The 27,403-nt window shown below is 51.2% G+C and overlaps 1 protein-coding gene across 6 annotated transcripts in view; it reads right to left on the reverse strand.

The window, feature by feature from the left end:
• Window positions 1–27,403, reverse strand: part of LPIN1 (lipin 1) — a 130,321-nt gene that overhangs the window by 48,693 nt on the left and 54,225 nt on the right. For 4 of the 6 annotated variants that reach the window (XM_045775972.2, XM_045775971.2, XM_045775970.2 and 1 more), the window contains 3 exons: window positions 4,979–5,179; window positions 3,974–4,069; window positions 449–756 (listed from right to left, as the gene is read on the reverse strand). In XM_045775972.2, the coding sequence (XP_045631928.1) occupies window positions 449–756; window positions 3,974–4,069; window positions 4,979–5,179 (605 nt within the window). Of the gene's footprint in view, window positions 1–448; window positions 757–3,973; window positions 4,070–4,978; window positions 5,180–7,816; window positions 7,957–8,514; window positions 8,530–22,444; window positions 22,534–27,403 lie in introns of those variants that run through there. The other 2 variants (XM_045775974.2, XM_045775973.2) reach the window with 2 other exon arrangements.

The raw sequence follows: 27,403 nt of genomic DNA on the forward strand, positions 1-27,403 counted from the left end.
TCACTTCTCTGCCCCTTGGTTCCGTCCTGGATGCTGAAGCGACCAGACGAGGAGGTCGGGCCTACCACCTGCCGTGTAAGGTAAGCTCCCTCACATCGTTATGCTCCTTGAGGCTGGCTCCATAGTTCTAAAGCTCAGTGTAAAACGCATTCACGTAAGAATAAGGAATACTGGGGTGCCTGGCGGGCTCAGTTGGTTAAGCATCTGCCTTCGGCTCAGGTCCCACGTCAGGCTCCCTGCTCAGCAGGGAGTCTGCTTCTCCCTCTCTCTCTCCCTCTGCCCCTCCCCCCTGCTCCTGCTCGCTCGCGCTCTCTAATAAATAAATAAAATCTTTAAAAAAAAATAAAAGAAGCAGGAATACTGGGGGGGAAAACGAGTTTGTAAGAATCACCTCAAAGAATGAATGCGCCCGACCGCGACGCAGACCCCGCCTTCCATGCGCATTTACCTGCTGCCGTCCAGCGGGTCGGCCTGGTCGTCCGAGCTCATCTCGATGGGAAACATGTCCTCATCCTCAGATGTGTTCGTGTTGTCGTCTCTTTTCAAGGTGTCCAGCTGGGACTTTCTCCTCCTTTTCCTTCTCTTCTTCACTAAAGAGCTGCTCGAAGGGGCCTCACTGGGAGGTAAGGCCTGGGCTGACGCGTTGGGGTCCAGGTTTCTGATCCTGTCTACAGAGTTCCTTTTCAGCTGGCACTCCATGCGCGAGGCTCCCTCCGACAGGATAGGGGAGGTGGCCAGGTACATGGGGATCACTTCCTAAAGGACAGAAAAGAGTTTTCAAAGAGTCTCGCTAATTTGGGTTTAAGGAGCAGGGCGGTGCCAAAGGCCAGCTGGTGTTCCTTTAAGGAGCACAAGTGCCCCTGGGGAGAGCCACGCGGGGCGGGGGGCACTGACGATCACAGCCACCGCAGGCTTGAGGCACAGTGCCGACCATGAAGTCAACAGTGCATTCAGGGGGCGCCTGGGTGGCACAGCGTTTAAGCGTCTGCCTTCGGCTCAGAGCGTGATCCCGGCGATCTGGGATCGAGCCCCACATCAGGCTCTTCCGCTATGAGCCTGCTTCTTCCTCTCCCACTCCCCCTGCTTGTGTTCCCTCTCTCGCTGGCTGTCTCTATCTCTGTCGAATAAATAAAATCTTTAAAAAAAAAAAACAAAAACAGTGCATTCAGTGCCATTTTCTACTGAATCTTGCATTTTCATAATGGTAACAAAGCAAGGCGATGAGTGATTTCAGGCCACCCAAAGTCAACTGTGTTTGAAATATCCAAAGTTAAGAGGGAAAATACGAGCTTTGAGTCATCACATTACCTGGGACTGGACTCCGTTTTGCATTTCAGTGTGTGCGGGTGGGTGGGCGTGGGCGGGTGTGGGTGTGGAGGTGTGAGGAGGGTGAGTGTGTGTGGCGGGGTGTGTGTATGTGTGCATGCATGCATGTGTTTGCATGTAAAAGAGAATGTGTATGCATTTTTAAAGATGCACTGAATTAAGATGATAGTAATTAAAACACAGCTCACAGCCCCCCAAATGCCTGCCTACACCAGAGCCCATGCAGGTATATGGCTGTTGATTAATTAGATACCAACTCTCTTCTTAAAAACAGAAGAAAAAAATACATGGCCTGTCCATTTAAGTTGTTTAATAATGATTTACCAGTTTTTTAAAAACTATAACAATCATTTTATTAATGACTTATTCGGAGACACTTAGTAACAAGAAGTAAAGAACATACACAAAGGAGAGGAGAGAAACCGAAGCCCGCTGCTGACCCTCCACAGTGGATTTGAGAACACCCAAGGTGCTGCAGGTATACAAAGAACGTCTGAGAGACCAAGCCTTAGGCTGGGAGGTGAGAGGTCATCTCGCCCAGCTGCTCAACGGGCCAAACGAAGAAGAAAAGCCAACCGTGCTGACATGGGGTTAAGAGCAAAGAAGGTTCCACAGACTGGATAGGGAAGGGGCAGACCTCCACAAGCGGAGGGGGACTGCATCCTGGGGCAATCTGGTGATGAGGGACACAGGCTTCCCCAACCTGCAGCACCCTTCCAGGGGTAGCCAGGGGCATGCGTAAGGGGCAGGACATACTCTGGTCTCCGAAGCCCCGTCCTGCCACCAGGCACCCTTAAGGCCAGCAGAGCAGGCCCGAGACCCTGCAGCTTCCACGGAAGCCTCACCCAAAATGCTCTCCAACTCTGAAAGCGTAAAATCTGTCCACAGCTAAGGGACAACAGAAATTTAAAAGGCAAGTATCTGTTTGAGATGGAAAGAATTAATAATTGCGAGTGAACGATTCTCAGAGCCTTCCCTTTGAATAGGGAAGTAATTACAGAAGGGGTAATTACAGAAGATGGGGGCACAAAGATGTTATGTCACACCTTTGGGGAGACCAAAAAGAAGACAAGCCTGGGACAGTTTTATTCTGAAACTGAAATTATGGGCGTTCATTTTCAAGCCTGGGGCTATTCAGAGCTGTTCCCTTTGAATCACGCCATCTTCCCATAAAGGAACTAGTCTAAGTGGATTTTCTTGAGGAATCACGACACAGGGTCCCTTCCACGTGGCTTTCTCAAAGAAGGAAAGTGTAAAAAAGTGGTTTATCTTAGAAGAAAACATAGGAGTAAATCTTCATGACCCTGGATTTGGCAAAGGATTCTTAGATATGACGCCAAAAGCAGAAGCCACAAAAGAAAAGAAAAAAAAGCAGATAAACTGGACTTCATCAAAGCGTAAAAAGTTCTGTGCTTCAAAGGACACCATCAAGAACGTGACAAGACATACATAACAAACCAATAATAAAAAGACAAAAACCCAATTACAAAAAGATCTGAATAGACATTTCTCCGAAGAACAAATACAAACGGCCAGCCAGCCCATGAAAAGACACTCCACACCATTAGTCAGCAGGGAGGTCTGAGGGCAAGTGTCGGTGAGGATGTGGGCCAATCAGAAGCTCACGCACCGCTGGAGGGACCGTCAAACGGAGCGGCCGCTGGATGACAGTCCGCCAGTTCCTCCAACACCGAACACACAGCCACCACGGGACGCGGCCGTTCTATTCCTGGGTACGCAGCCCAGAGAAATAACAGCAGATGTCCACACGATAACTCACACGGGACTGCTCACAGCGGCGTGATTCGTAACAGCCAAAAGGCAGACACAACTCAGATGTCCACAAGCCCACGGAAGGCCAAACAAATGTGTGCGGATACAACGGGCAAGAACGATCAGCCTTGCACAGGCGTGAAGTCCTGCGCCCGGCTCCGGCGCGGGTGAGCCCTGATGACAGCAGGAGAAGTCAAAGCAGCCAGGCCTAAATGACAACACACTTAGGACTACATTCGTGTGGAAGTTCAGAATAGGGAAATCTAGAGAAACGGAAAGTTAAAGAATGGCTACTGAGGGCGCAGGAAGGTGACGGGCTGGGGGCCTGGGGTAAGTGACAGCTAAAGGGCACAGGGTTTCTTTTTGGGGTGATGAAAGTGTCCTAAAATCGACGTGGTAACATATCTCAGGAGAAGACTGAAAACCACTGAATTGTATACTTGAAACAGAGAAATTGTATGGTACACAAACTGTATCTTAATAGAGCTGTTAAAAGTTTTTTAAATAATAAAAAATCAAAGTGATTTGGTCACACACTACCCAAAGTTCGAACATGCAGCCCTCTGAGATTCGACACACTGGTATAACCCGTGTGCTCTGGGCAACAGCTCGGATGTGATTCGGTTCCTGACTCCTTGGAAACGATGAGCGCGTGGAAGCCGGCCAGGGCTGCTGAGTCTCGGACACAGCACGCCCCCACCCTGTCGGGCTCCCAGATCCCTAGTTCAGGTCAACAGCCATGCTTCTCTGCTGGATGGTCTACACCACCCGCTCCAGCGGTACTTCTCTGCACAAACTTCCGCTGGGTCCTCTAGATAAGCGTTGCTCAAAATTCAAAACTAGGAAGTCACGGTGGCCGCCCAGCCTTCCTTACCTGATCGTTATCAGTCTCTTGAACAAAAAATGCTTCTCCGTTATCTCCCAATTTCATGTGCAAATCCACGGATTCCCCGTTGATTTCTATGTCAACCTGAAGGAAAAACAGACTTCGCTAAAACAGGAAACCTCATGGGGGAGGCCATGTCTTTACACAGGCATCCTTTAATCACACGCATACCAAAACGATCGGACAATTCCACATCTCAGTCAATCAACCCATCAGAAATGGTGTCTGCTTGCCCCCACCCCCGACCCCGCGCCCAGGAAGGCTTGCGATCGCCCAGCCAGCAGAGCACTGCAGAAATAGCTCTACGGAACTGAGCAGCCAGGTCAGAAGAACGCGGGGCACCCCCCACCCCGGCTCCTTTCATCTGTAGAGGCTCAGCCTGTATCCAGCTGCCATGTTGTGCGGCCACCAGGGCCGCACGGAGAGCCCAGGTGTAGGCGTCCTGGCCGGCAGCCTCAGCTGAGAGCCCAGCCAGAAGCCCCGGCCACGTGAGTGAGCATATCTTTACAGTAGGTCTTCCAGCCGAGCCTCCAGACGGCAGAGGCAGAGAAAAACTAGCCCTGCTGCACTTGGCCTGAATTTGTGACTCACACAACCCACGAGCTTAATAAGTAGTTGATTTCTGCCCCTATATTTTGGAATAATTTAACACAATTTGAGTTAGTACTTGTCAGTTCAGTGGCCAGCCCTTTCCAGCGTGAAGCCACAGCTACAGAGGTCTAAAGTTCTGTCTAAAGCCAGAAACACGAGGGGCGCCTCGGTGGCTCCGTCGGTGAAGCGTCTGCCTTTGACTCAGGTCATGATATCAGGGTCCTGGGATCGAGCCCCACATCAGGCTCCCTGCTCAGTGGGGAGCCTGCTTCTCCCTCTCCTATGCCCCCCCCCACTCATGTTCACTTGCTCGCTCTCTCTCAAATAAATAAATAAAATCTTCAAAGACAGAAATATGATGATTTTCTCTCTTCCCCAGGTCGCCGGGTCCTATGCTCTTACCACTTTCTCTCGGGAACGCAGGACCCCCATCTTCCCAAAGCGCACGTGGAAAGGGGAGCATTGGAGGCTCCCGTTGGGCTGGCGGACAACGATGATATCGATGCATCCGGACAGGGTGGCAGGATTCAGCCCCTTGTAGAGTTCCTTCACGGTGACAAACACCTGGCCCGCCAACTGCCCCACGTAATTCATGGTTTGAGTCTAGAAAACAGAGACAGACCCGCGACCAGTTAATTCAGAGGTCATCTCTCTGAAGCCAGTCCGGATGAACTCCTCGTTACACAAGCTTGACTTCCACACCTTGTTCAGATCATTCTGTTCCACTGGAAGGGGCTCCACGACACCCAACCCCACTGCCCATCTCCCCCCACCGCAGTCAGCAAGCCCACCAGCCTCCACCCTGCCGGCCCCAGGAAGCCTCATCTCGGAGAGCACGGGGCTCTTCCCCCGGGTCCCCCGCACTCGCTCAAGGCACCCTCATGGCCAGCCATGCCCCGCTCTGTCCTGACATGCAGGTTTTACAGCTAAGTCACAGGACTCCTGAGAAAAAAGACTGTACTTCACACCTCTCAGTATCTAGCCCCCACCATGCCAAATAGAGAAGGTATTCAAGAACATCAGTTGAAAAAAAAAATGACTATTATTACTTGAGAAGGAAAAAAACTGACTTTTATTTTGAACAATTTCCATCCTGGTCTCGGTCTCCCTAATCGGATTCTGCCCTATGGCAGCTCCAGGGGAAACGTGGGCTCCGCTTCGGTGTGTCTGCCCAGCTAATCAACTGAAGGCCACGCAGCAAACATCCGGTATCTACTCTACGCCCACAGCCTGGTGCTGGCGGCACCAAAATAAAAAGACCAAGTCCCTACCCCCTGAAGGGACTCACGGGCTCACGAAGGAACTGAAATGTATGTAAGTGGTGCTCCGTCTGGTTTAAGTCAACAGAAGGGGCCACAGCCGAGGGAGGCGGGGAGGAGGGCAGATGCCAGTGGGAACAGGTGCACAAGAGCCCGGCGGGAGGGACTGGGCCCGCCATGGAGAAGATGCAGGCAAGGATGGAGAGTGCAAGCCACGCTGGGAGGTCTGGACGTTTCTCAGTGGCAACGTGAAGCCACTGCAGACTCCGGAACGAGAAAATGATTTGATCCAGGATTTCAAAAAAGCATCATGGTAAAAATGTACAGGCTGACAAGAAAGAGACAGAAGGCCGGAACACTAAGCGGTGGCTGTTGATGATGCCAGCCTGAAAGGAGGCAGTAAAGAGGAAATGGAGGTGAAGGACGGTTGTAGAGATGCTTGGGGCCAGAGGACCCACAGTGAGTGGGCGCCATGCTCTGGCCCTCTTTCCACAGCTCTGGCTCCCACGACCGCCTTGGTGCCCATCCTCACCTGCCTGACTGCCCACCTCGGCAGAGACCACCCTCCGGTTCCACGGTCTGACCGGGTCATGTGTCCTGATGGGACTTAGACACCTCAGACTGGCCCACAGCCCACAAGGGCCAACCCTGCAGCCCTCCTCCGCCACTCGCTCCTCCTTGCCCTGCCTCACTGGGCCTCCTGCCCTCAGAGGTGCCCGTCCTCAGAGGTGTCTGCCCCCACTCAGGGTACCTGCCTCTGGGTGCAGCTCGCTTGGGGTTCCCTTCTTGCCAGCCCTCAGGTCCCTTCTTCCCCAGCTTAGCTGCACTCACACGCTGGCCCAGTCGAAGCTGCTCCCCTCTCCTCTCTGTGCACTTAACACTGGTGGCCTCCTGAGGACACCGTCTGAGCATGAAAGGTCTGCACGTTGTGACTTCCAATCGCTGGGTCCCAAGACCTCACCTTCTCTCCCAACCATCACCCCTGATTCTTCAAGGCGACTACCTACCCTACATGGGGGTGTGAGGGACCATGTTGACCCCACCCACCTCGGGCCCCTGACGATGATCCAGCGACCACCACTTTGCGTATGCACACTTGTCCCTGACCCGTCTGCACACTTGTCCCTGTGAACTTTCTCGCTCGGCTGGGTCTCTATTTTGCCGTGTGGTTTTCCTGTCACTTGGCGAAGCCAGATCGTCTTTGAGGTCAAGTATCAAGCCTTATCTTTGCAAGTTAAAAACCAAAAACTACCTTTCATAAGCCTCACCTCAACCCCTATGACATAAGCAGAGTGATATTAGCATCCCTGCTTTACAAATAAGGAAACTGAGGCTCACAGGTGATTGGTCAAGAGCCCTGCACGCAGTGGGCAAACACGAACCGCTGATTCCAGGCTGAGTTAGAAGAGGCCAGAGCCCTAAAAGCAATGACAAAGCCTAGAAACAACACAAGGAAGCCCTCTGGCTCATTTTACAATTTTAAATGACGCCCTGTGGACTGATGTACCCGTCTCCCTGAGACGAGGGACGAGCACACCCTCCGTGAACACAAGCAGAGATGCGCGCAGGCCAGCCACCCGTAGACGGAGTTGGCGCCAGGAGGTCCAGCTCCCACTGCTAACGCAAGTCACATGGATGCAAAAACGGAAAATCACGCAATTTCTAAGTCTGTGCGGCCGCGCAAGCTAATTAACTTCGTGCAAAACGGCAGGGGAGACAGTTCCTGAAGAAATGAACAACGCAAAAAAGGATTCTTTGGAACGCTGATACTTATTGTTTTGTTGTTGTGGGGGTTTTTTTAGTAAGCTTTGTGCCCAATGTGAAGCTTGAACTCACAACCCCAAGATCAAGCGTGGCATGCTCTACTGTCTGAGCCAGCCAAGTACCAGGAACCCTGATACTACTTATAGGGACTCATTTTAGAAAAAAAAAAAAATCATCACATCCATGTTCGATGTAGATTTTAAGCTACGGTGCTTACCAAGAGGGGTAAACCTCCAATCCGGCAGCTAAGCACAAGTGGTATGAACGATGTTTTTGTACGATTGCTTCCACGTGACCTCGTGCTCCAGTGATTTTCTACAACAACGCTGTAGGTTCGAGGCCTTTCAGACCAGTGAACTAAGGACAAGCAAAAAGTGCAATGAAGCAAATGCCCTAGGGACAGGCCTGGGTTCCACGGCCGCTCTCCCGACTTCACGGCCCTCAGCTGCAGGCCACGCTGGTCCCTGAGTGACAGGTAACCGTCTCCCGCAGCGAGGCTCGAACCCCCGCCCGTGCCCCTGCGGCTGCTCATGCGGCCCTGGAGGCCTCGCCGGCCAACCTATTGCAGTCACGACACAGAGAAAGCTTGTAACTGGATGGTGTGACTGCATGTCTGCATCCCAGCCCCTTATCTGTAAGACAAGGACGTTGGCCTGGATGACCCACAAGATCCAATTCCAGCTCCGACCGCCCCAGGATGAAGCCTGAAAGGGCATCTTTAATAATTCACGCTGAACGGTGCTCTGCTCTCTTGTCCTCACAACAGAGCATCCCTCCCCTGTCAGTGAACCAATTCAAGGTTACTGCGCAGAATCTGAAGATTTCGAAGGTGGCAGGACCCTGGATTGTTATTCCAACAGCCTCATTTGAAAGAAATAAGGCCAGAAATGGGAAGGGACGGGCAGCGCTCCCCACCTCGCAGAGATGGAGCCGGACTCTGCCTTCCCGGTTTCTGGTCCTGGGATCTTCCTCTGTGCGCACCACGGGATCGGCCTGGGGTAGGTTTTCCGGCACAAATAATCGGAAGTAGCTTTGATTACCTTTAGCTTCCCTCTATAGAACAACTTATTTGCAAATCTGAATACGCCTCCTCTTGGAAGCAGGGCATCTGTTCCATAATTCTTAACAAATGATGACAGGGTCATGGCCCCACCTGGCAATACACTCCTGGGCACTCTCAACATGGACAGGGGCTGCTTTAACTGACTGCTGAGCATTTTTTACAAAGGAGACCACCTGGACGGCTACTCCCTCAAGCACAGGGAGAAGCAAGGGTTGGCGAGGCTGGGAAGGAACTGGAGCGTGCGTGCCCCGTGGGTAGGAACGCAAAACGGTGCAGCGCTATGTATGGGACAGTACGGAACACATCTCCGAAAATCAAAAATAGAATTACATATTCAGCCATTCCACTTCTAAATATATACCCAAGAAAACCAAAAGCAGGGTCTCAAAGAGATATTTGCACACCCATGCTCACAGAAGCGTTCTCGCAATGGCCAAAAGGTGGAAACCACCCAAGTGTCCATCGATGGATGAACAGATAAATAAAATAGCATACGTACACACAATCGGCTACGAGTCAGCCTTAAAAAGGAAGGAAATTCTGATATATGTTATATATACGGCATGGATAAACCCAGAGGACATCATGCTAAGTGAAATGAGCCAATCACAAAAGGACAAATACCGTACGTAGGATTCTCCTTCTATGAAGCACCTAGAGCTCGGAAAGCCCTAGGAACTGGAAGTAGAACGGAGATTACCAGGGACTGCAGGAGGAAGGAAGGGGTTAATGGGTTAGAGCTTCACTTGGGGAGAGGACAAAAGCTGGAGCTGGATGGTGGTGATGGTGGCACAAGCCGTGAACGTGCTTACACGAAGTGGACTGAAATGTACACTTAGAGATGATGAAGATAGTAACCTTTTATGTCACGTGTACTTTACCATCATTGTAAACGGGCTGAGGGAGAATGCTGTACTGACCCGAACTCATTTCAGGAAGGCGACTACTGTTAGCTTGGGCCCAGGAGGCATGGGACAGGCCTTTGGGGGAGGGGGGTGCCCAGTTCAGCCCTGCATCTGCTTGGCTGAGGGGTACAGGCAAGTCGGGGGCAAGCATGGCTCTTCATCTCCGCTCTTCCAGGATGTTTTCTAAAGAAGTGCTGGGCAAATACTGGAAGAATACAAGACTAGACCAGCTGGATGCCAGCTCCCAATTTCACGTGCTCTCTTCTGTTTGAAGGGAAAGGCTCAAGGAAGAAGCTAATCGGATTTACCTAAAGATAAGAAGCCAGACAAACCAGCCTGAGCTGCATGAACCTCCCTGCACCTGCCCGTTAATCTCACGACTGCCCTCGTCTCCCAGGGTTCACCAAGTCACACGATCCAGCAGGGAGGGGAACACGTGAAGAAGAAAGCATCTTAATTACCTGCAGCGTAACCACAGTACAACCTGTAAAGAGCAAAACAAAATGCTTCCGTACCCAGTTAAATAGCTCGGACATCCCGGCTCTGCATTCACCCCATACCAAATTACTTTTCAATCTGTTGATTGCAATCTCAACATTTGGCACGAAATGGCTCCTTCCCCTGATGGGGCTTCATTTGCCACATGAAACAGGATTCCACAACCTATTTCAGACGTTTTTCAAGGAGAGATAAGCTAAACCTCACAAACACCCTCTGTCTGGCCAAACTAGAGTTCTCTAAACTGTGGTGTGGATTTTCAGAGCAATTCTGAGGTTAAGAAACATGTAAATATTTATTTATTTATTTAATAGGATATATTGTAATTATTTATTAGTAATTATTATAATTATTATATAGCATATAATTTATAAATCATTATATGTTATTATATTATAATTATATATTACATTATATTATTTATTATTTATTGTATTTATTATATATGATATATATTATATATTATATGATTAATATTAGTATTATTAATTATGTTACATTATGTCATGTTATAAATATTACATAATATGTATTATACATTTAATGTTGAATATTATTGATATTTATTAAATATGATTAAGGATATTATAATTATTGTATATAATAATATTACATCATATATACAACATATTAATGTATTATATAACATACATAATAATACAATATATGGTATAATATATCATTATAATTATTAATTAACATGGACTATAAATATGTTTTTATATTAATTAATTAATATAAAGAAAGAATTATTACATAGTTATATGCAGGTTTTTTTAACGTGGTATCATCTAGCGTTCCGGAAGATATTTTGAGGCTGATTTTCTGAGGCTATCACATCTCATGGGAATACCATCTTTTCAGACAGTGCTCCCTGAGTTAGAAACTACTACAGCACTTACATTAGAGACAGATAAAGCACTGAGGAACATAAAAATCCAAAAGCATACGTCCACCTGTGATTCTGCTTACGACATTGATAATAAACAGTGTGTTCGACTTGAATGGCATCGATATTAAATATGAGGATTCGAATGACTTTGGGCTAAGGCTCTTAACCGTCAATTCAGAAATTGCTCGTTCTACTCATTTGATATGCGAGTGGTTAAAAGTGGTTAAAAGAGAACTTGCCAGTTCTCTCAACTAGAATGTTATCAAAGGCATGCTATCTTGGAAATAACAGTCTCTCCACCTTAATTTTGTGGGTTTGCTCCTGGGAAATGAAATCTGGAAGGCAACCTCTAAACATGGGCTTCTCCTCTCCCCTTCTCGGAGAAGGCCGACAGATCAGGACTCCGGCCTTAGCCAACTGAACGCAAAGTTGCCTCAGTGAATACAACCCTTGGAAGCACCACCTTAAACCTTGCCTCTGCTTCTCTTTCTATGCCCTTCTCTTTAAGAACAGAGTGTCCTGCAGGAGTTCCACAGGCCCTCCTTAAACTGCACTGCACGCTGTCTCCTCCACGTCCTCACCTGGCTGTCCCAGATACCTCATCCATAAACACAGCCAAAACAACCCCTGGTTTTGAGAACTGAACCTCCTCCTCGGCCCTCCAGCTCAGTGAATGACCCGACTTCCCATCCAGGGCAGGGGATGAATGTGGGCCGCCATTTTGTCAGGCGGGTAGACAGACCCCATTGGCCAAGCTGGTCTGTTCCACTGGAGGACAGGGAGGAGGCTGGCTCATCTCTGGACACCCAGCCCCCCACGAGGTGCCTGGCCCATCCGAGGGGCCCAGGAAATGTTTGCAGTCATACATGGCCATATTTCTTTACTCCTCAGGCTGTACTGGACAACCTTCTTGAACATTTGCCAGGAGCCAAATTTTATTTTATTTTATTTTTGTCATGAAACTAGGTACCTCTGGGATGATTTATTTGAATTAAATCTATATACTGGTGGTCTTTATTGGTTTGGAACACTTTTCCACTGGTACAATGGAAACAGAGGATTCAGGGTCAAAGCTGCCACTGTCCCGCGTTCCAAACGTATGCCGCAGAGTCACGGACTGGAGCCCGGAGCCGGGACCTCTGGGGACCACTGCGGGGAGCCGGGATGGAGCAGTAGGCGGCGGGAGGGCTGAGGCAGCTCCACTTCTCCAGGACACAGACAGGCAGGTGCTCAAGGAGGTCGTGGCCACACGGGTGCACACAATCCTCTAATGTTTTAATGAGCAATGGCTTGGCAGGTCATCACGTAAAAAGAAATGAGGAACCGAGAGAGCTAGGAAAAACCACCTCATGACCCCTGGTTCGAGCAGAGGCTAACCTCTGCTTCCTCTTTGAAAAGACATCCAAAATGAAACAGAATTCCAGGCTCTCGGAGGAAACAAACCTACTGCCTATACAAGGTTAACTTTTTGTCCCTTGACACAGCCCCAAGGCCGAGCCTGGTTTTTATGAGGCTCTTGGGGGAGCTGCAGGTGTGGCCTGGCTGCACAGGCCTCTTCCCTGACACCAGGGCCGGGAACCTCAGGGTAAAGACTGGAGGCGAGGAGGACAAAATGATGGTGAAGGGAAAGACTCCAGCGGGCTGGGCACCACAACGGCTGTCCACCACCAATTCTGGAGAGAAAGGAATATTCTAAAGTCATCAGGCCAGCGCCGTGTTTACGCTCCAAGCCCTTGACATGTCACTAAGTGACTCCCAGGAACGGGGCCACGCAAACCTCCACGCGACATTAGTACAGCAAACCTTCGCGTGCGTGAGCTCATGTGCTAAAAATCAAAGCAAATCCGTGCAGCACTCAACACCAACATTACTGACCCCTCACCGATGAGGAACCTGGGTGCCAGGTCTGTGTGATGTTCAGAGTAGCGTGACCACTAGCAGAGTGAGGGCAGGAGCCCAGGCTGAACCCCGAGACTCCCCTGCTCTCCCCTGATAGTGCCGCCTCCCCCATCTCGGGGCATGACACTGGTATGAATGGGTGACGCCCGGTCAAAGAAAGTCGGCCGTGTGGCTTTAGCAAAACAGATGGCAATCGTTTAGATCCAAACGTCAAATAATGTTCAGCCCATGTGGGCAGGGTATCCAGTGCTGTAGAGATGACCACAGATTGTAATCAGAGTCGGACTTACACAGGGGACCTTCCAGAGTCGGCAGGGAAAGCACAGACCAAGCTTCCACGGACAACTGACTCGTTAGAGGGAGTGAGCTCCCCATTAATGGTGGTCTCATCAAAGCGTCTAAACCACCCTCTGGCAAAAAGGTTGTGGGGGGAATTCAAGAACTCGGTGGTACTCTAAGTTCACGATTCTATGACCCGGCCATTGCAACATCATGAAATCTTGCTTCATCCCAAGCAAGAAACCAAGGGTTTGGGGGGGGGGGGGGGGCGGGGAGGTAAGGGGTTTGTTTGCAGGTTTTGCCCCATCACAAAAACAGTCCAGATGTGCACACAAGGTGCAGACCCCGCACCCTAGAAGCAGCTCAGCAACTCCGGGAATGAAGGGGCAAGCGCTATGATTTAAAAACTAGAAGAAACTAAGAATGGCTATCGTTCTCTCCCAGGAACGGAAGGACCAGGAAGACAATGTCCCAAACGAAATTCACTACACAGTTTAAGTAACAGGATTGTAAGGTTTTTCTTCCCCAAAACCAGGCCATGAAACACAAAGGATAAGAGTCTGAAAAACAGAAACTGCACAAAACGTGGGGTCAGACGGTCAGGATGCGACTGTCCTCCTGCAAAAGGAGCAAGCTCCGTGCATGGGAGCGAGGCGTGCACAGCACCACTCCAACGGGACCTACCCAGCTGTCATCGCAAGCGGGAGACACAACACGATGGCCTAGGAAACGTCTCTGCCCTTGGGAAGCTGGGGCAAACGCTACCCGCGTCTCTACCTCCCGGAGTAAGTGACTAGACCACTCAGACTCGCCCGTTGGCCCTCAATGTGGTACTTTCACAAGTACTCACCCCCCTTCAGTACCCCACCGCAGGATCCCTGGGAGGTAAATTTGAAACCTCAAGGACTAAAAGGTCAAAACAGCCTTCTTTATGTCGGGAGACATTTCTGGCACTTTCATCCTCAGAATGATTCATCATTTCCTGGAATCAGCCTGCCTCTTGTCCAGTGCCCGCACAGACACTGGGCAAACACGCTTTCTGCTCCCTCGACCCTCACGGCAGGTGCTTAGGGAACACCTGTGAATCTGGGTTTATGGTACATCCAGGGAGCTCCTCGACTGGAAATCCAACCCCACACCAGCCTGGGGTGAGGCTTCCTGCTTCGTGTCCTGTTATCAGCAGCAGGAACGCACTGGGTACACAGCAAGCTGCTCTCAAGGGCCGGCAGACACGGACCAATTTAACTGTCGGGCCCCAGCCTGCCAGCTGCTTTGGTTAAAGGAGCGCATCTGAGAGGCTTCTAAACATCCAGGGTTTTCCGGCTACACTAGGCAAAGATGATCCAGCAGTGAACCAACTGCCCATTTTCACCCCACACAGGACACTGCCCGGGTGGTGACAATAACAGAGTTTAAACTACCTAATTGTTTACCATAATGATGCAAAGGATAGAATTTTCCCATCTTGCAGAGAAGGAAACCGAGCTTTAGAGTTGATGTCACTTGCTCGGAGTCCCGGTGCAGGGAAGGGACAGAACAGCATTGGAATCCAGGTTAAGTCTGTATCCAATACTATGACAATCCTGCAACCCTTGACAGTCCAATCTGTGTACAGGGAAGCACACACGGACTTCAAACTCCATACGCAGGAAAGTGTAATACACAGGAAGTGCAAATAGACTCACTTCTCCAGCGACGAGGCCAACATGACCCAAGAGGTACATCTGTGTCGATTTCTTTCTTTTTCCTAAGCTAGTGTCTGGTTTGGAATTGGGTCTGCTTGCTCCGGAGACAGGCCTGTGCATGCCAGTCGGTCCCGGAGCAGCCAGCCAGCCTCCCCTCGGCCATCTCCAGGTGGCACACAGGTAAAGCAGGAGCCCTGAGAGGGGCTCACTTCTTCGCAGTTGAAGAAGAGAAAGGGCAGAGATTTTGCTAGTAAAGTCTGAATACTCGGGGATAAAACCTCCCCCTCCTCCTTTTATCTGGATCTACGTTAAATATCTGAAAGTCGTCTCTGAAGACAAGTGAGTGACGACAAATACCGCGCCCCCCTTCCTACCCAGACTGTTCCTCCCTTCGTGCAGGAAACAGTCCACAGATGCTCACCCCGCACCTGCTGTGGGTGTGGCCCCAGGGAAGGTTCCTTCCTGTCCCTGAGAAGCAGGAAGTCTTCCATCTTAATTGGCTCAGTTATCAACGACTGAATATCTAGTTCTGTTCACAACTTTCCCGAAAACTGAAGAATTTGCCTTGGAGAATGAGCACCCCATCACTAGGAGTATTTAAACCATTCGGCTTTGAGTCAGGACTGTTCTTCCTCAAGAATACAATAAAGGCTGCCTCCCTGGGGTTCTCCCCACAGGTCCTTGAAGGCCCAGGAGGTCTCATTCTGTATTCTCCGGGTTGTCCTGAGGCCAAGGAAGACAGCAAAGTGACTGCCCCTGGCACCCTGACATGCTAGGAACGTGCTGTCAGCACCCCAGCGGGGCCTCAGAGAGACGAGGGGGGTGGCCTCCACTCACCACCTCCCGCTGTTCTCCTCTGAGCACATTCTGTGTCTCCACGTCTGGGATGCAAATCTGACCAACTCTAAGTGAGAACACAAACTTCACACTGCTCCTGGGGCTGGCCAAGGTCACACCCACCTGGGAGGTTAGGAAGTAAGGGCTGGTATTCAGCCGAAGCATTGAAAAACAAAAACAAACAAACAAACAAAGGGGCAATTTCTAAGAAACCCCCAAAATGGCCTAAAGACTAAGATGACTTGCAAGACAATGAAGTTGGTTTACAAGTAGGTATCTCCCTCTTGTGATTTGTATTAACAGCGAAGAAATCTTTTTTCAGAGCACTGCGAGTTGAGTTGACTTCTCAATTCGTAGGAGTGATCAATTACACATAAATGACAAAAAAGAAGTATGACATGGTTGCAGCACGAGGCAGAGAAAAGAATGCCCATCTGAGAGTCTAAATACCTATGTTTCCTCCCTAGCCTGCCACGCAGAGGGGCACACTTCCTTCCCTCCCTGCCGGTTCTGGACTGAGGAAGCCCACCGGCTGCCCCGGCTGCCCCGACTGCCCCGAGTAGCTCCACAGCCCTCACCGTGGTGCTAAGACAAGCTTCTTAAACAAAGGGGAAAGTTCTGTGCTCGTTAATACCCTTGAGGAATCGGGGACTTCGCTGGCCAGCACGCTCCAGGAAACACTCCCCTCCAAAATAAGAAAATTCACTAGAAAAGCCTGAGATGCTTCTAGAAAGCTTGCAAGTCAGACCAATGCTTCCTGCAGAAGTGATGGAGCAGAAAAATCAGCTGGCAGAGCATTTCCCCCACCAAAGCCCTTCCTGAATTAAGCAGCCAGAGAACACAGAGCTCATCACAGCTCAACTTCAGGACAAGGGGAAGGGGCAAGCCAGCTCCAGAAGGATCCCACATGAAGAAGGGTGTGGAGGTGGGAGGTGTGCAGAGTGTGTCCCAGGGGAGGGGGCTGTTACCTAGCTGTTACCTACCATGCAGGACAAAAAGCAAAGGCCTGGGGAGTTTCCTCCTCCTACAAGCCCCCCCAACCACGGGCAGGAGCACCCCACGCTGGAGCTTATCTGTAGGATTCCCAGCACACTGCAGACGCACGAAAGCATCAATTAGCCCAATCTTGCGTGGTTCCAGAAGCGTAGCACTGCGAACCCATTGTCAGGATGAGGGAATGGAGGTCTCATAACTTCTTGCCTCGTGATTACATCAGAAAATGAGCTTTTCACCCAAAATCGACAGACTCTTTTTCTGGACTTCCCAACTTGCCAAGAAACTCTGCTTTCTTGGAAGTTCTGCCAAAATTCAAAACCCTGGCTACAGCGTTCATGACCCTGCAGTTTCTGCTACCACCACCCACCTCTACAATACTGAAGTCAGTTTAAGATGGCCTCATACTCACCCAACAGAAAAAAATGGGTAAAACACAGAGAGAGGAGTCCATTTGGTCAGTGATATGTCAAACCCACGCATAATTTAAGATACGCAAAAGAGGCCTCTCAGATGGTCTAAACTCCGAGCATCGCATAAAAACCGCAGGGTTGGTGACAGCAGGAGAAACCAAGTCATCACCCACTGCTGGTGGGTAATAAATGGGGTGAGCACTGGGACATGCTCATTTTTGGCATGTACTTCCCCGGCAACCCTACTGCTGTTAAGATCCATGTACAAAACCATAATTGTGCATTGACTGTAATAGGGAAAATTAGAAATAATTTAAATATCTATAGGACTCTGGCTAAATAAACCATGTAACAGAGTATCGTAAGCCTGCTTAAAAAAGGGAGAGGTAGTCCCACAAATACTAAATTCACAAAAGTATATATTGAGTGAAAGGGCTCAAAAATATTAATAAAATGAATCCTTTTTTTTTAAGAATTACATTTATACATATTCTAAGATGCACCAAAAAAAAAAAAAAATTCAGGACTGATTTACATAGCAAACAAGGTCCACAGGCTGAGCCCTAGGGACCAGGTCTGGGAAACGAGACCTTCACTTTCACCATGAATATGTCCACGGTGTTGGCTCTGGCTCTTGTTTTTTACATGCGTATGTATTACTTGGACAGTAACTTTTAATGACCTGAGAGAACTGGGTGAGGGATGGAGAACTCTGGCCCACTCAGTGTCGGGGTCTCCGGTCAATGACATTGCTGGGACAGGAGGGGGTGACAGGGGGGGTTCCTGCTTTGGTCAGAAAGGTCAGAGGGTGACCACTCAGCTCCTTCAGCACTGGGATTTTGCAACGCTTGGACCTTATAATCCCATGTGATGAGTGTTCCCGGGTCCCTGCCAAGGAGCACAAAAGGCCTGGACAGTAGGGGATAGAGACATCTACACTACAGGACGGCCAACGCACTGGGCCAAACCACTCCAAGTTTAGACCCCGATCCTCTGGCTCTTAACTATTTAACTCACTAAATGAGCACAAGGCTGCGTCCTCTCTCTACACACCTGCAGCTGCCCTCAGTCCGTGTTGTGTCTTGGTCAAAAAGAATGTCCTGCTTCTGTGACTTCCACTTCCGTATGACCCCCACCCACCCCACCCCAGCAATTCACGAAGGGTTAGCTATCACCTGATGTTCGAGAGTGCTGCCTACAGCTCAGGGGATCAGAATGCAGACGCTCCTGGAGGCAGGTGGTTGGCGTTCAGATCCCAGCTCTGCCACCCACTAACCTGTGACGACAAGCCAATTACTAACCTGAGCCTCAGTTTCATATCTGTAAAACGGGATGAACACCGTCTGCCTCACAGGATTGCTGGTGCAGGTAAAGTACGTTTCAAAGTACGTGCATCAAATGCAAACCACGTGCTAATTCTGGGGTCACAAAAGGCTCCCGGACTCTGAATGAACGCTCTTGCCTTAACTATTTAAATTGTACTCTCCCAAAAAGACAGGGGCAAGGAATATCGTAGGTTAAAATTAATGCAGAAATATTAGAAGCGTATGTTTCTATTACCATAGGACGATAATACATTCGTCCAAAAATCTGAATCCAGAGGCAACCCCAGGATTGGGCAGCATTCTGCGATTATACAGAATTCACCAGCAGGAATTTCTTTTGCGAAAGTAGTTGCCAAGAAGAACGTCTGTTGGGAGGCTGTGCCCTGTTATCCCATGACCTCTGTTGCTTGTATCTTGTCTTTTGTAAACCAAAGGGTTTGCCTAGTGAGACCCGTGAATGCAGAGAAAGATTTTGCCAAAAAGAGAAAGTACACGTATCCAAGGAGATAGAGGGACCTCTGGGAACAAGGCGCACAGGGTAAACGTGCTCGTGGCGTCCCAGGAGCGGCTAGCAACAGGTGTGTCTTGATCACAGGGTCTGTAGTCAGCTTCGTGAGCAACGTTAGGGTACATCGCACTAAGGAGCAAACAGACAGCTGACACAGAGCCATGACTGTTCTAACTGCCTGCACGTTTTTTCTGGAAAGCCTCAGCATTCAGTACCAGCAAAAAATTCTAAATTGTTGAAAGAATCACACAACCTGGTCAAGGGGTTAATGATGAGACCGTGATCACCAGCCTGAAAAGCTCCCTGCTCCTTTCCAACCTGAGCCCTGTCCATTCCCTTCCTCCCGACCTCTCAGCTGGGCAGTGGACATGGCCCAGGCACCCTGAGCCACTCCCCAGCAGGCAGCGGCTGCTGTGGGCCAGGAAGAAGCCAGAGCCTGTGGTCGTGCGGCCACTCCCACACCCCCATGCACTCCTCCTCACACACCCACCCTCCTTCCCTCCACTGGAGCAAGCAATCACACACACACACACACACACACACACCACGACTAAAACACGTTTCACAAAACAATAGCCGATATCTACTTTTCTCTTCTATTTCACTTTTTAAAAATGTCTGTGGACCAACTAAACTGATTTTATGACCAGGTCGTCCCAAACTGCACTGTGACAAATACTGACCTATGCCTGGACCCAGAGCTCTGTGAACAGCTAAACCCTCCCTGATACTCCAGCCCTGGCCGCTGCTCACTTCTTACTTCTCAGTTTGTTGAATAAAAGGGGGGGAGAGGGGAGGAGGAGGATGTGGGAAGAGGAAGAGGTGCACAGGGAAGTGGGGGGGGACACAGGAAGGAGGGGGGCAGGCGCAAGTCTTCAGGACACTGAGGGTGCCGTCAGGGCCCTGGTGTCCCCCTGAGCTGGACCTCCTGCCAGGTGCAAAAGCAGGTATTAAGCCCCTCACTCACAGCTGAGAAAGTTTCCATTTCAGAAAAGGCCAGCCAATAGCACGTGGAAAGTCTTCCATAAATGAAGAATTAAGTTGGGCCTGGGCCTTGCCCAACTTTTTTTCACAAATTCTATTCCAAGTTTAAGCAATGGGCTTACCCCATAATTAACTAAGCCAGAATTCAATAAAACGTAAAATGTGATGTCCCCCTTCCCAGGGAGCTCACCCCAGTGCTGACAGCGTGCCATCCATCTATCTTGACCTCCTGTATTCCCCCTCAGTACCTCAACAGCTCCGAACTCATACGCCCCCCCCCCCCACCAGTCACACTGAGGGAACTGACGTGCAAACAGGTCAAGGCACTAGCCTCAGTGTCCCAACTGGGTAGTCTCGGTGTTTCTCAAAAATGCTCCAAAAACCACTCCAATTGGTGCGACACGCCGCCCCCCCCCCCCCGGCCTGGCCCACCAGGCCTCCCCCTACAAGAAGCCGTAGGCAGCCCTCACCCACACCCATCTGAACACTTGCCCTGATCAGTCTGTCTTGTGTACCCTGAACCCAGAAGAGACAGGATCCAGGAGGACCAACTCACAACAGGAGCACGGTGGTGGGGAGGGGGAGTCCCTCGATGATGATTTGCAGCCCCGGGGACCCGGCATTGGTCAGAGCTGTGGCATTGGTCAGAGCTGTCTCGACCCTACAAACAGCCCTCCCCACTTAGGTACCCTGTGTTCTTCTCTAAAATAATAACCTCCACAGTGAGGCACTGACCCTGTGTTCTGTCCCGGGGACTCTTGTATATCTCAGTTAATTTTTACAGTAATCTCCTGAATACGTATGATTGTCTCCACACTTCATAGGTGAAGAAACCAAGGCTCACAGAATTTAAGTCTTTGCCCAAGTCACACAGCGGTAAGAGGCCAGTGTCACTTACAAAGCACTAGCCTCAGCACCCTGCAGGCCCACAGTGGCCTCCTTGAACTATCTCCTGCCCTCCCTTCCCTCTGGTCCAGGGCTCTGAGTGCGGTTCCCTGGGCAAGGGCTGGGCCCACAGACCTCCCTCTGGCCAGGCCGGGCCAGCTCAGCCATCCCCACCCCAACCGGGGAGGACTCTCCCCAGCCATTCCCGAGGTCCCCCCAGGACGCAGAGATCCTTCAGCCCCTCCCATGAGCCCCCAAGCTCTGTCCCACACAACTAGACTCAGCAGGTAGGTTTGCACCTTGAAGCATGTTCTTTTCTAGAGTGATGAGATTTGGATAAACGAGACCTGAGATGGGGAGCACAGTTGTACAGGGGCCTCCAGCACACTCAGGCAGAGCTAAGTTCAGGTTCAAGGCTCCAGCCAGGCCCGGCTCCACAACACTACACAGCCCTAGGTACAAACAGGAAGAAAAGCTCCAAAACACACATCCAGAAACAAATAATGCTGGATAACACAAATGCTGACAAATATGAAGAATTATCAAAATACAGAACCATAAAACAAACTCTTAGATCTTCCAACATTGGGGGGGGGGGAGTGTGTGTTTATTTCTCAATTACTACCCATTCCTCAAACGCTTATTTTAATTCATAAGACCCAAATTATAGAACAGATAAATAGTAAATTTCACAATCATGCCATTCCTCAGATTTAAAAAAAAAAACTGTTACAAGCTCTCACCTTTTCCAAAATACTCCTAATATCCTGGGGATACTACTGGGTGCTACAAAACCTCTCTGAGTTAATGTGCCAGGTTTTTTAGTTCAAGTTTCCCGTTTGGTGGTCAAACGCTGGATTGACATCTGTTTTTTCCAGCGACTACTCTCCCCGTAAATAATCCGCCAGTTATCTACACTGCAGCGCTATGGCACTTAAGAGTTATTTCCAAGCCACTACTTTTCATCCTACATTTTCCTGGCCTTCCCCAAAATAAAATTCTTTGCAGGGGCATGTGATGGAACTCACCAGGCCTAGCACCCACTGGGCTGCAGGAAAGATGCACGGAGGCCTGGCAGAGGAGGAAGCACACGGTAATCTGAGAGCCTGACTCCAACCCTGGTCAACCTGCCTCCCAGCAGCTGTGTGACCTTGGGCACGTAGGTCAGCCTCCCTGGGCCTCAGTTTCCTCCACTGCAGAGCAAGAATCCTAAGCCCCGGGGCACATTTTTATAAAAGTTCTGGGCGCACCGCAGGGACTGCCAGCTACACAGCCGGAACCCACCCGTCCCCGCTGGATGGAGCCGGTCCCGCCGTCCCGGGGTCCCGCGTCCACCCCCCGGGGTCCGCCAGGCGGGTCAAGGTCAGCCCTGCGTGCGCCCCGAAAGGGAAGGCCCGAGGGATGCTGGCTACGCCGCCCGGGCTCCGGGCCTGCTTCTCCACCTCCCTCTCCAAACCACTTCCCACGAAAGGGCCGCGCAGACCGAGCTCGGTCCTCCCGCGTCGGGTTGGCCGCGTCCCCCGGCCCCGCTCCGGCCCCGCCGTGCGCCCCCGGCTCTCGGGGCCCTGCCCCGCCGGGCCCTGCCGCGGCTGCGGCCCCTCCCTGGTAGCGGCCGGAGCTCCGCCGCGGCTCGGCCCGGGACTCGGCGAGCGGCGGACGGCGCGGAGGCGTCTACTCACCGTGCGGATCCGCGCGCGTGGCCGCCTTTGTATGCAAACACTCTCCGTCCGCCGCGCGCTCGCTGTCACCGCCGACTGCCCCCGGCGGCGGGGGCGGGGCGGGGGCGGGGCGAGGGGCGGGACGGAGGAGGGGCGAGCGGGGCCGCACGAGGGCCCCCGCGAGGCGCGAGCCTCTCTGCCTCTTTCAGGGCCCTCCTGGCCCCAGGCAGCGGAGCCTCCTTCGGAGGAAGGCTCCAGTCCGGGAGCCCTTTCTTCACCGCCCACCTCAGCCTTCCTGTTGGGCACGGCACCTTAGGCCACGTTTCTGATTATCCTATCCAAAGCCAAAGTCATATATTTAATTCACGAGGCTACACTGACATGTTCCCGGAAGCCTCTGAATTCAGGGGGCTTGCAACATCAGCTGTAGGGCAGCCTGTTAAAGCGCTCCGAAACCCCCCAGGGCCTGGAGGGCTGCCATCTCGGCCCTACTCTTCAAGAGCGGTGGGACCCGGGCAAGTCCCTTAACCTTGCTTTCCAAGGCCTTACTTTCTACAACCATGTCGTGGCAGCCAGCCTTGTTGGCCAAACTGCAATTTACACTTAGCTTTTCAACATTGGTTCACCTTCATCCTTTATTCGAAAGATCAAGCACTCCTGCTTCATCCATTCATTAAGCAAATACTGGTCAGACTCTGTTCCAGACACTAAGAACAAGGGATGGGAAACCCTGCCCCCTCGGAGCTTCCATTCTCAAGCAAGGAAACAGGCAAGGGAAGAATAATGAAGAAAACAATCTGTGGCTACCTGGTGTAGATCAGATGATCACAGGCGGTCACACTTGAACAGAAATCCTAAACAACAAGAAACACCGGAGTCCTACAGAGATTGAGGGGCAGAGCTTTCTAGAGAGCCGAAACAGCAGGTGTAAAGGTCCTGAGGCAGCCCTCTGAGGGGCTGGAGCCATGGAGTAGTTGGAAGGGTAGCAGGGATCAAATCTTTAGGATCTTGTAGGCCAACTAAGAAGTTTAGATATTCCAAGAAGGGTTTTAAGCCTGAAAATTATATGATCTAATTTACATTTTTTAAAACCACTTCTCTGTTATGTGGAAAGTGGAGCATAGGGGGCCAGAGTAGAATGGCACACACTATTCCACGAAACCAAAGGAGGTGATAATGGCTCAGACTGTTGGGAGGGGTGAGGCAGTTGTGAGAAGTGGAAAGACTTCCGAATATATTTTGGAGGTAAAACCCATGGATTGGTGGACTTATGGGTGGGGTGCGTATGGCGAGGCCAGGGTTAAATCCCCATGTGGAGCTTGAACAACTGAGGGACAATGGTGCTTTTTACTGAGATTCAGAACAAAGAAGAAGCAGGCTTGGAAGGAAATTCAGGAGTGCGGTTTTGACCAGAGGAGACGTCGGGAAATCATCTTTAGAGAAGTCAGGCTGGCTCTAGATAGAAGACGAGGGTCATCTGCCCAGAGAGCTTTGCCCAGGTGAAGTGTCTTCTTCCAGCTGGCCATTGGTGAATGTGTTCAAGCTGGTCTTGGGGTGATTCCCATCTAGGCAGCCTGTCCCCAGGAAAGCAGGTGACCCCTTCCCATTGGCATTTGGGAGGAGGGGGCTACAAAGCAGATCATCGATAACAGATGAGATTCCTTCACAGGGGCGTGTCTCAGAGACCAGCGCAGAGAGGTTCCCACTGCTGCTGGCAAATTGCAGGGCCCCAGAAGGAAGCATTCTTACGCTCCCCGCTCTCCCAGGGACTATTTGGCCTCGGAGTCAAGAAGCAAGGCTATCCTGGGGCGCCTGGGTGGATCAGTCGTTAAGCGTCTGCCTTTGGCTCAGGGCGTGATCCCAGAGTCCTGGGACCTAGCCCGACATCAGGCTCCTCTGCTGGGAGCCTGCTTCTTCCTCTCCCACTCCCCCTGCTTGTGTTCCCTCTCTCTCTGGCTGTCTCTCTCTGTCAAATAAATAAATAAAATCTTTAAAAAAAAAAAAGAAGAAGCAAGGCTATCCTAATGGGAAGGCTTTCTGGAAGAAAGTCCAACTTCAGGCCACTTAAGTGAGGACTTTGCTTAAAATAGATCTTGAATTATTAAAATTTGGAGACTAGAGGTCTAAACACAAAAGAAAATCCAGTCCAAAGCACTCATTCTACAAATGATGAACCCAGGGCAGAGTGGGGTTGAGGTTCACCCCAGGTCACCCCAAGTGAAGTCTGATGGCTGTCAAGCTTAGCCTGCCACCTCAGGGGAGGCACTTCCCCTGTTGTCCCCATTACTGCCACAATATCTAAACAGGGCCAGGTGCCGAAGGGGAAATTTTTTCAGACAAGCCTCCCTCCAGGAGAGAACAAGCACTAGATTACATTTCATTTCCTGATCCTGCCATCTGGAGTCCCCCTGGGAGGGCCCTTTCTGCGTAGTCAGCTACTAGGCTGGTGACCTGGCTGTGACTCAGCCCTGAGAGCTGAGGTGATCCCCTTGGCCAATCCCTGCACCTGCCGCCTTCAGCCCAACTCGGAAGATGAGAAGGAACCAGAGATGAGTAAACTTGCTCCAGTCTCCAGCAGGAGGAGGAAGGAAGGGCTGAGTGAAGCCAGGGCAAAGCAGCGCACACATCCTTGATTCTAAAGACTCAGTTTCACAATCTGGAAAATGGGAGGCAGATCCACTTTGGGATGGAAAAGTCCATCCCAAAAGTCCAAGTGTAAAATTCATGGCACAGTGGCGACTTGAAAGATTTTTAAATTCTAAAAACCCCATAGGTCAGGGAGTGGCGACTCCCAGAAGGAACTGTTGGGTGTTTAGCCCCCTTGTGATCCAGAGAGACCCCTGGGCTCACTCAGCTCCAGGACACAGCAGGCTGCTGACCCCCTCCTAGGAGGGACACCCAGAGAGCACCAAACAATGACAACTCCCAACTGCGCAGCTTTTCTGTGCATAAAAAGTGAGGAGAGTGGTAAAACCAGCCCTATTCTGGCTGGAAACCTCCCCCCTGTTAGCCAGGGATAATAACTGCATTATCCTGGGAACTCCGAACTTTTCCAGATTTATTACCCACACAGTGGAAAGGGCTCTGCACAGGGCAGGGGGGACAGGAGGGGTGAACGCCCCTCTTCAGGGGACCCCAGGACACATGGTCGGTGGTGTAGGATGACTGGTCTCCTGGCAACTCTGTAAATGCCCCTGGGCCAGGAGGGACACTAAAGAAAGAACAGTGAATTTCCCCCCAGAGGGCTGCCCTTGATCTCTCAGGAACGGAGGGGATCTCCTTGGGATCCAAGGCCAGTCCTTGGTCAGGGGTCCCCTGATGAGGTAGGTGACTTCGGCACGGGCATCCCCTTGCCCGGGGCCTCAAGAATCAGGTGGGAACCATGAACCACCTCGTGCCACCTCACCCCTCAAAGGGCGGGGGACAGAGCAGCCTGGAAAGCCGCCAGAGACAGAGTGGGTCCCCTGGGTGTAGGCGGGTGGGCTGACCAAAGCCAGTGTGGGGGGGGGGGGGCCGAGAAGCAGGTGTGGGAGGGCCTGGGTCCCACAAGGAGAGGAGGAGGCGGATGGTGGGCCGGGGAAACAAATGTCCGCAACCAAAGCACCAAGGCCCACCCCCAAACTGGAGTGAGATGCCGATTAGGACTGAGGCATCCAAGAGGGCAAAAGAACTCGCAGGGAGATAACGAGGGGGGGCTGACGGTGGCCTACAGCTGGATCGTGGAGGCCACACCACCCAACTCACCCTAACAGATACCTGGATTAGACAGCACCACGTACCCTCCCCGAGCGTGTGTTGAGCAACTGAGGACGCATGGGAGCCATGCTCAGTGCAGCTGAAAACTTCCTGCCCCGAGGAAACCCCCAGGCTTGGGCACATGGATGTGTGGCTCACCCAGGGGGCCTGCTCTGGGACAGTTGCTCTGGAACAGGCCCCTGCGTGGCGTGCTGGGGGCTCCACCGGGAGCAGACCAGGCACGGCATCTAACTCCGTGAGTGGACTGTTGGGGTCGGAATCACAGCCAATCGCACAAGTACACATACAAAACTGTCCCCCTGGCCAGTGCGGCTGTGACCTGAAGGGCTGTACGCGGCTGTACACGGCCGTCCGCAGGTTTGGCCTGCTCCAGGTCCAAGGAGGAGGGTTCCACTGAGCTTGGTGCCCTCAGCAGGCCCTCATCTAGGCCAATCTAGGCCAGGTGTGGAGGAGCAGAACCGTGGGCGTGTGAACCGCCTGTGCAGAACATTCTGGTGTGTGCAGGGGTGAAGGAAGGTCCTGGCTGGCCTCCGATGGGGTGAGGGGGAGCACAGCAAGTCCCATGACTGCCCCGGCAGGGCTCCCAGCCTGTGTCCCCTGTGATCAGGAGATGTTGGGACACCCTTTCTCCTCTGGACAAAAGGGGGAAGATTCTTAAGGAGCCAGGCAAGGTAAGAAAGAGGTTTTTGCTGGGACTAAGTACCTTGGTCCCTCTTCCCGGTGTACTCCGGGCCCGCAGGACCCAGGTCTCTGCTGCTAAAATGAAAGCCACCGGCCCAAGGTGGAGGAATCCCTTGCCGCCAGAACAGCAAACCAAGAGGAAAACTCCTGCAATTTCAGGAGTGGGATTTTAAGCCGATAAATCTGGCATTTTCTGGTCAGCACCGAAGAGCTGATCTATCACACAGACCCTCTCGATCCCCTAAAGCACGAAGAGGTAATCCACCTAGTAAGAACTCCTGTCCTTCTCCCTAGGGGAAGGTGACCGTGCCTGAAACAATCCTTTCTTCTCTTTTGCTAATTTCTTGCCCCATTCTCCTTCCCATAAAAACCTTGTATTTTGTACAACTCCTCCGAGCTCCTCTCTCAACTTGCAGATGAGATGCTGCCTGATTCATGAATGGCTTAATAAAGCCAATTAGATTGTCAAATTTACTCAGTTGAATTTTTTTAAAACTCTGCAAAACAGCCCACACACCTTGGACGTCGTGTCCTGCAATGGGA

Source organism: Ursus americanus, chromosome 7 (genome assembly GCF_024610735.1).
Source record: "Ursus americanus isolate L20-20 chromosome 7, mUrsAme1.1.p, whole genome shotgun sequence".
Taxonomy (NCBI): Eukaryota; Metazoa; Chordata; class Mammalia; order Carnivora; family Ursidae; genus Ursus; species Ursus americanus.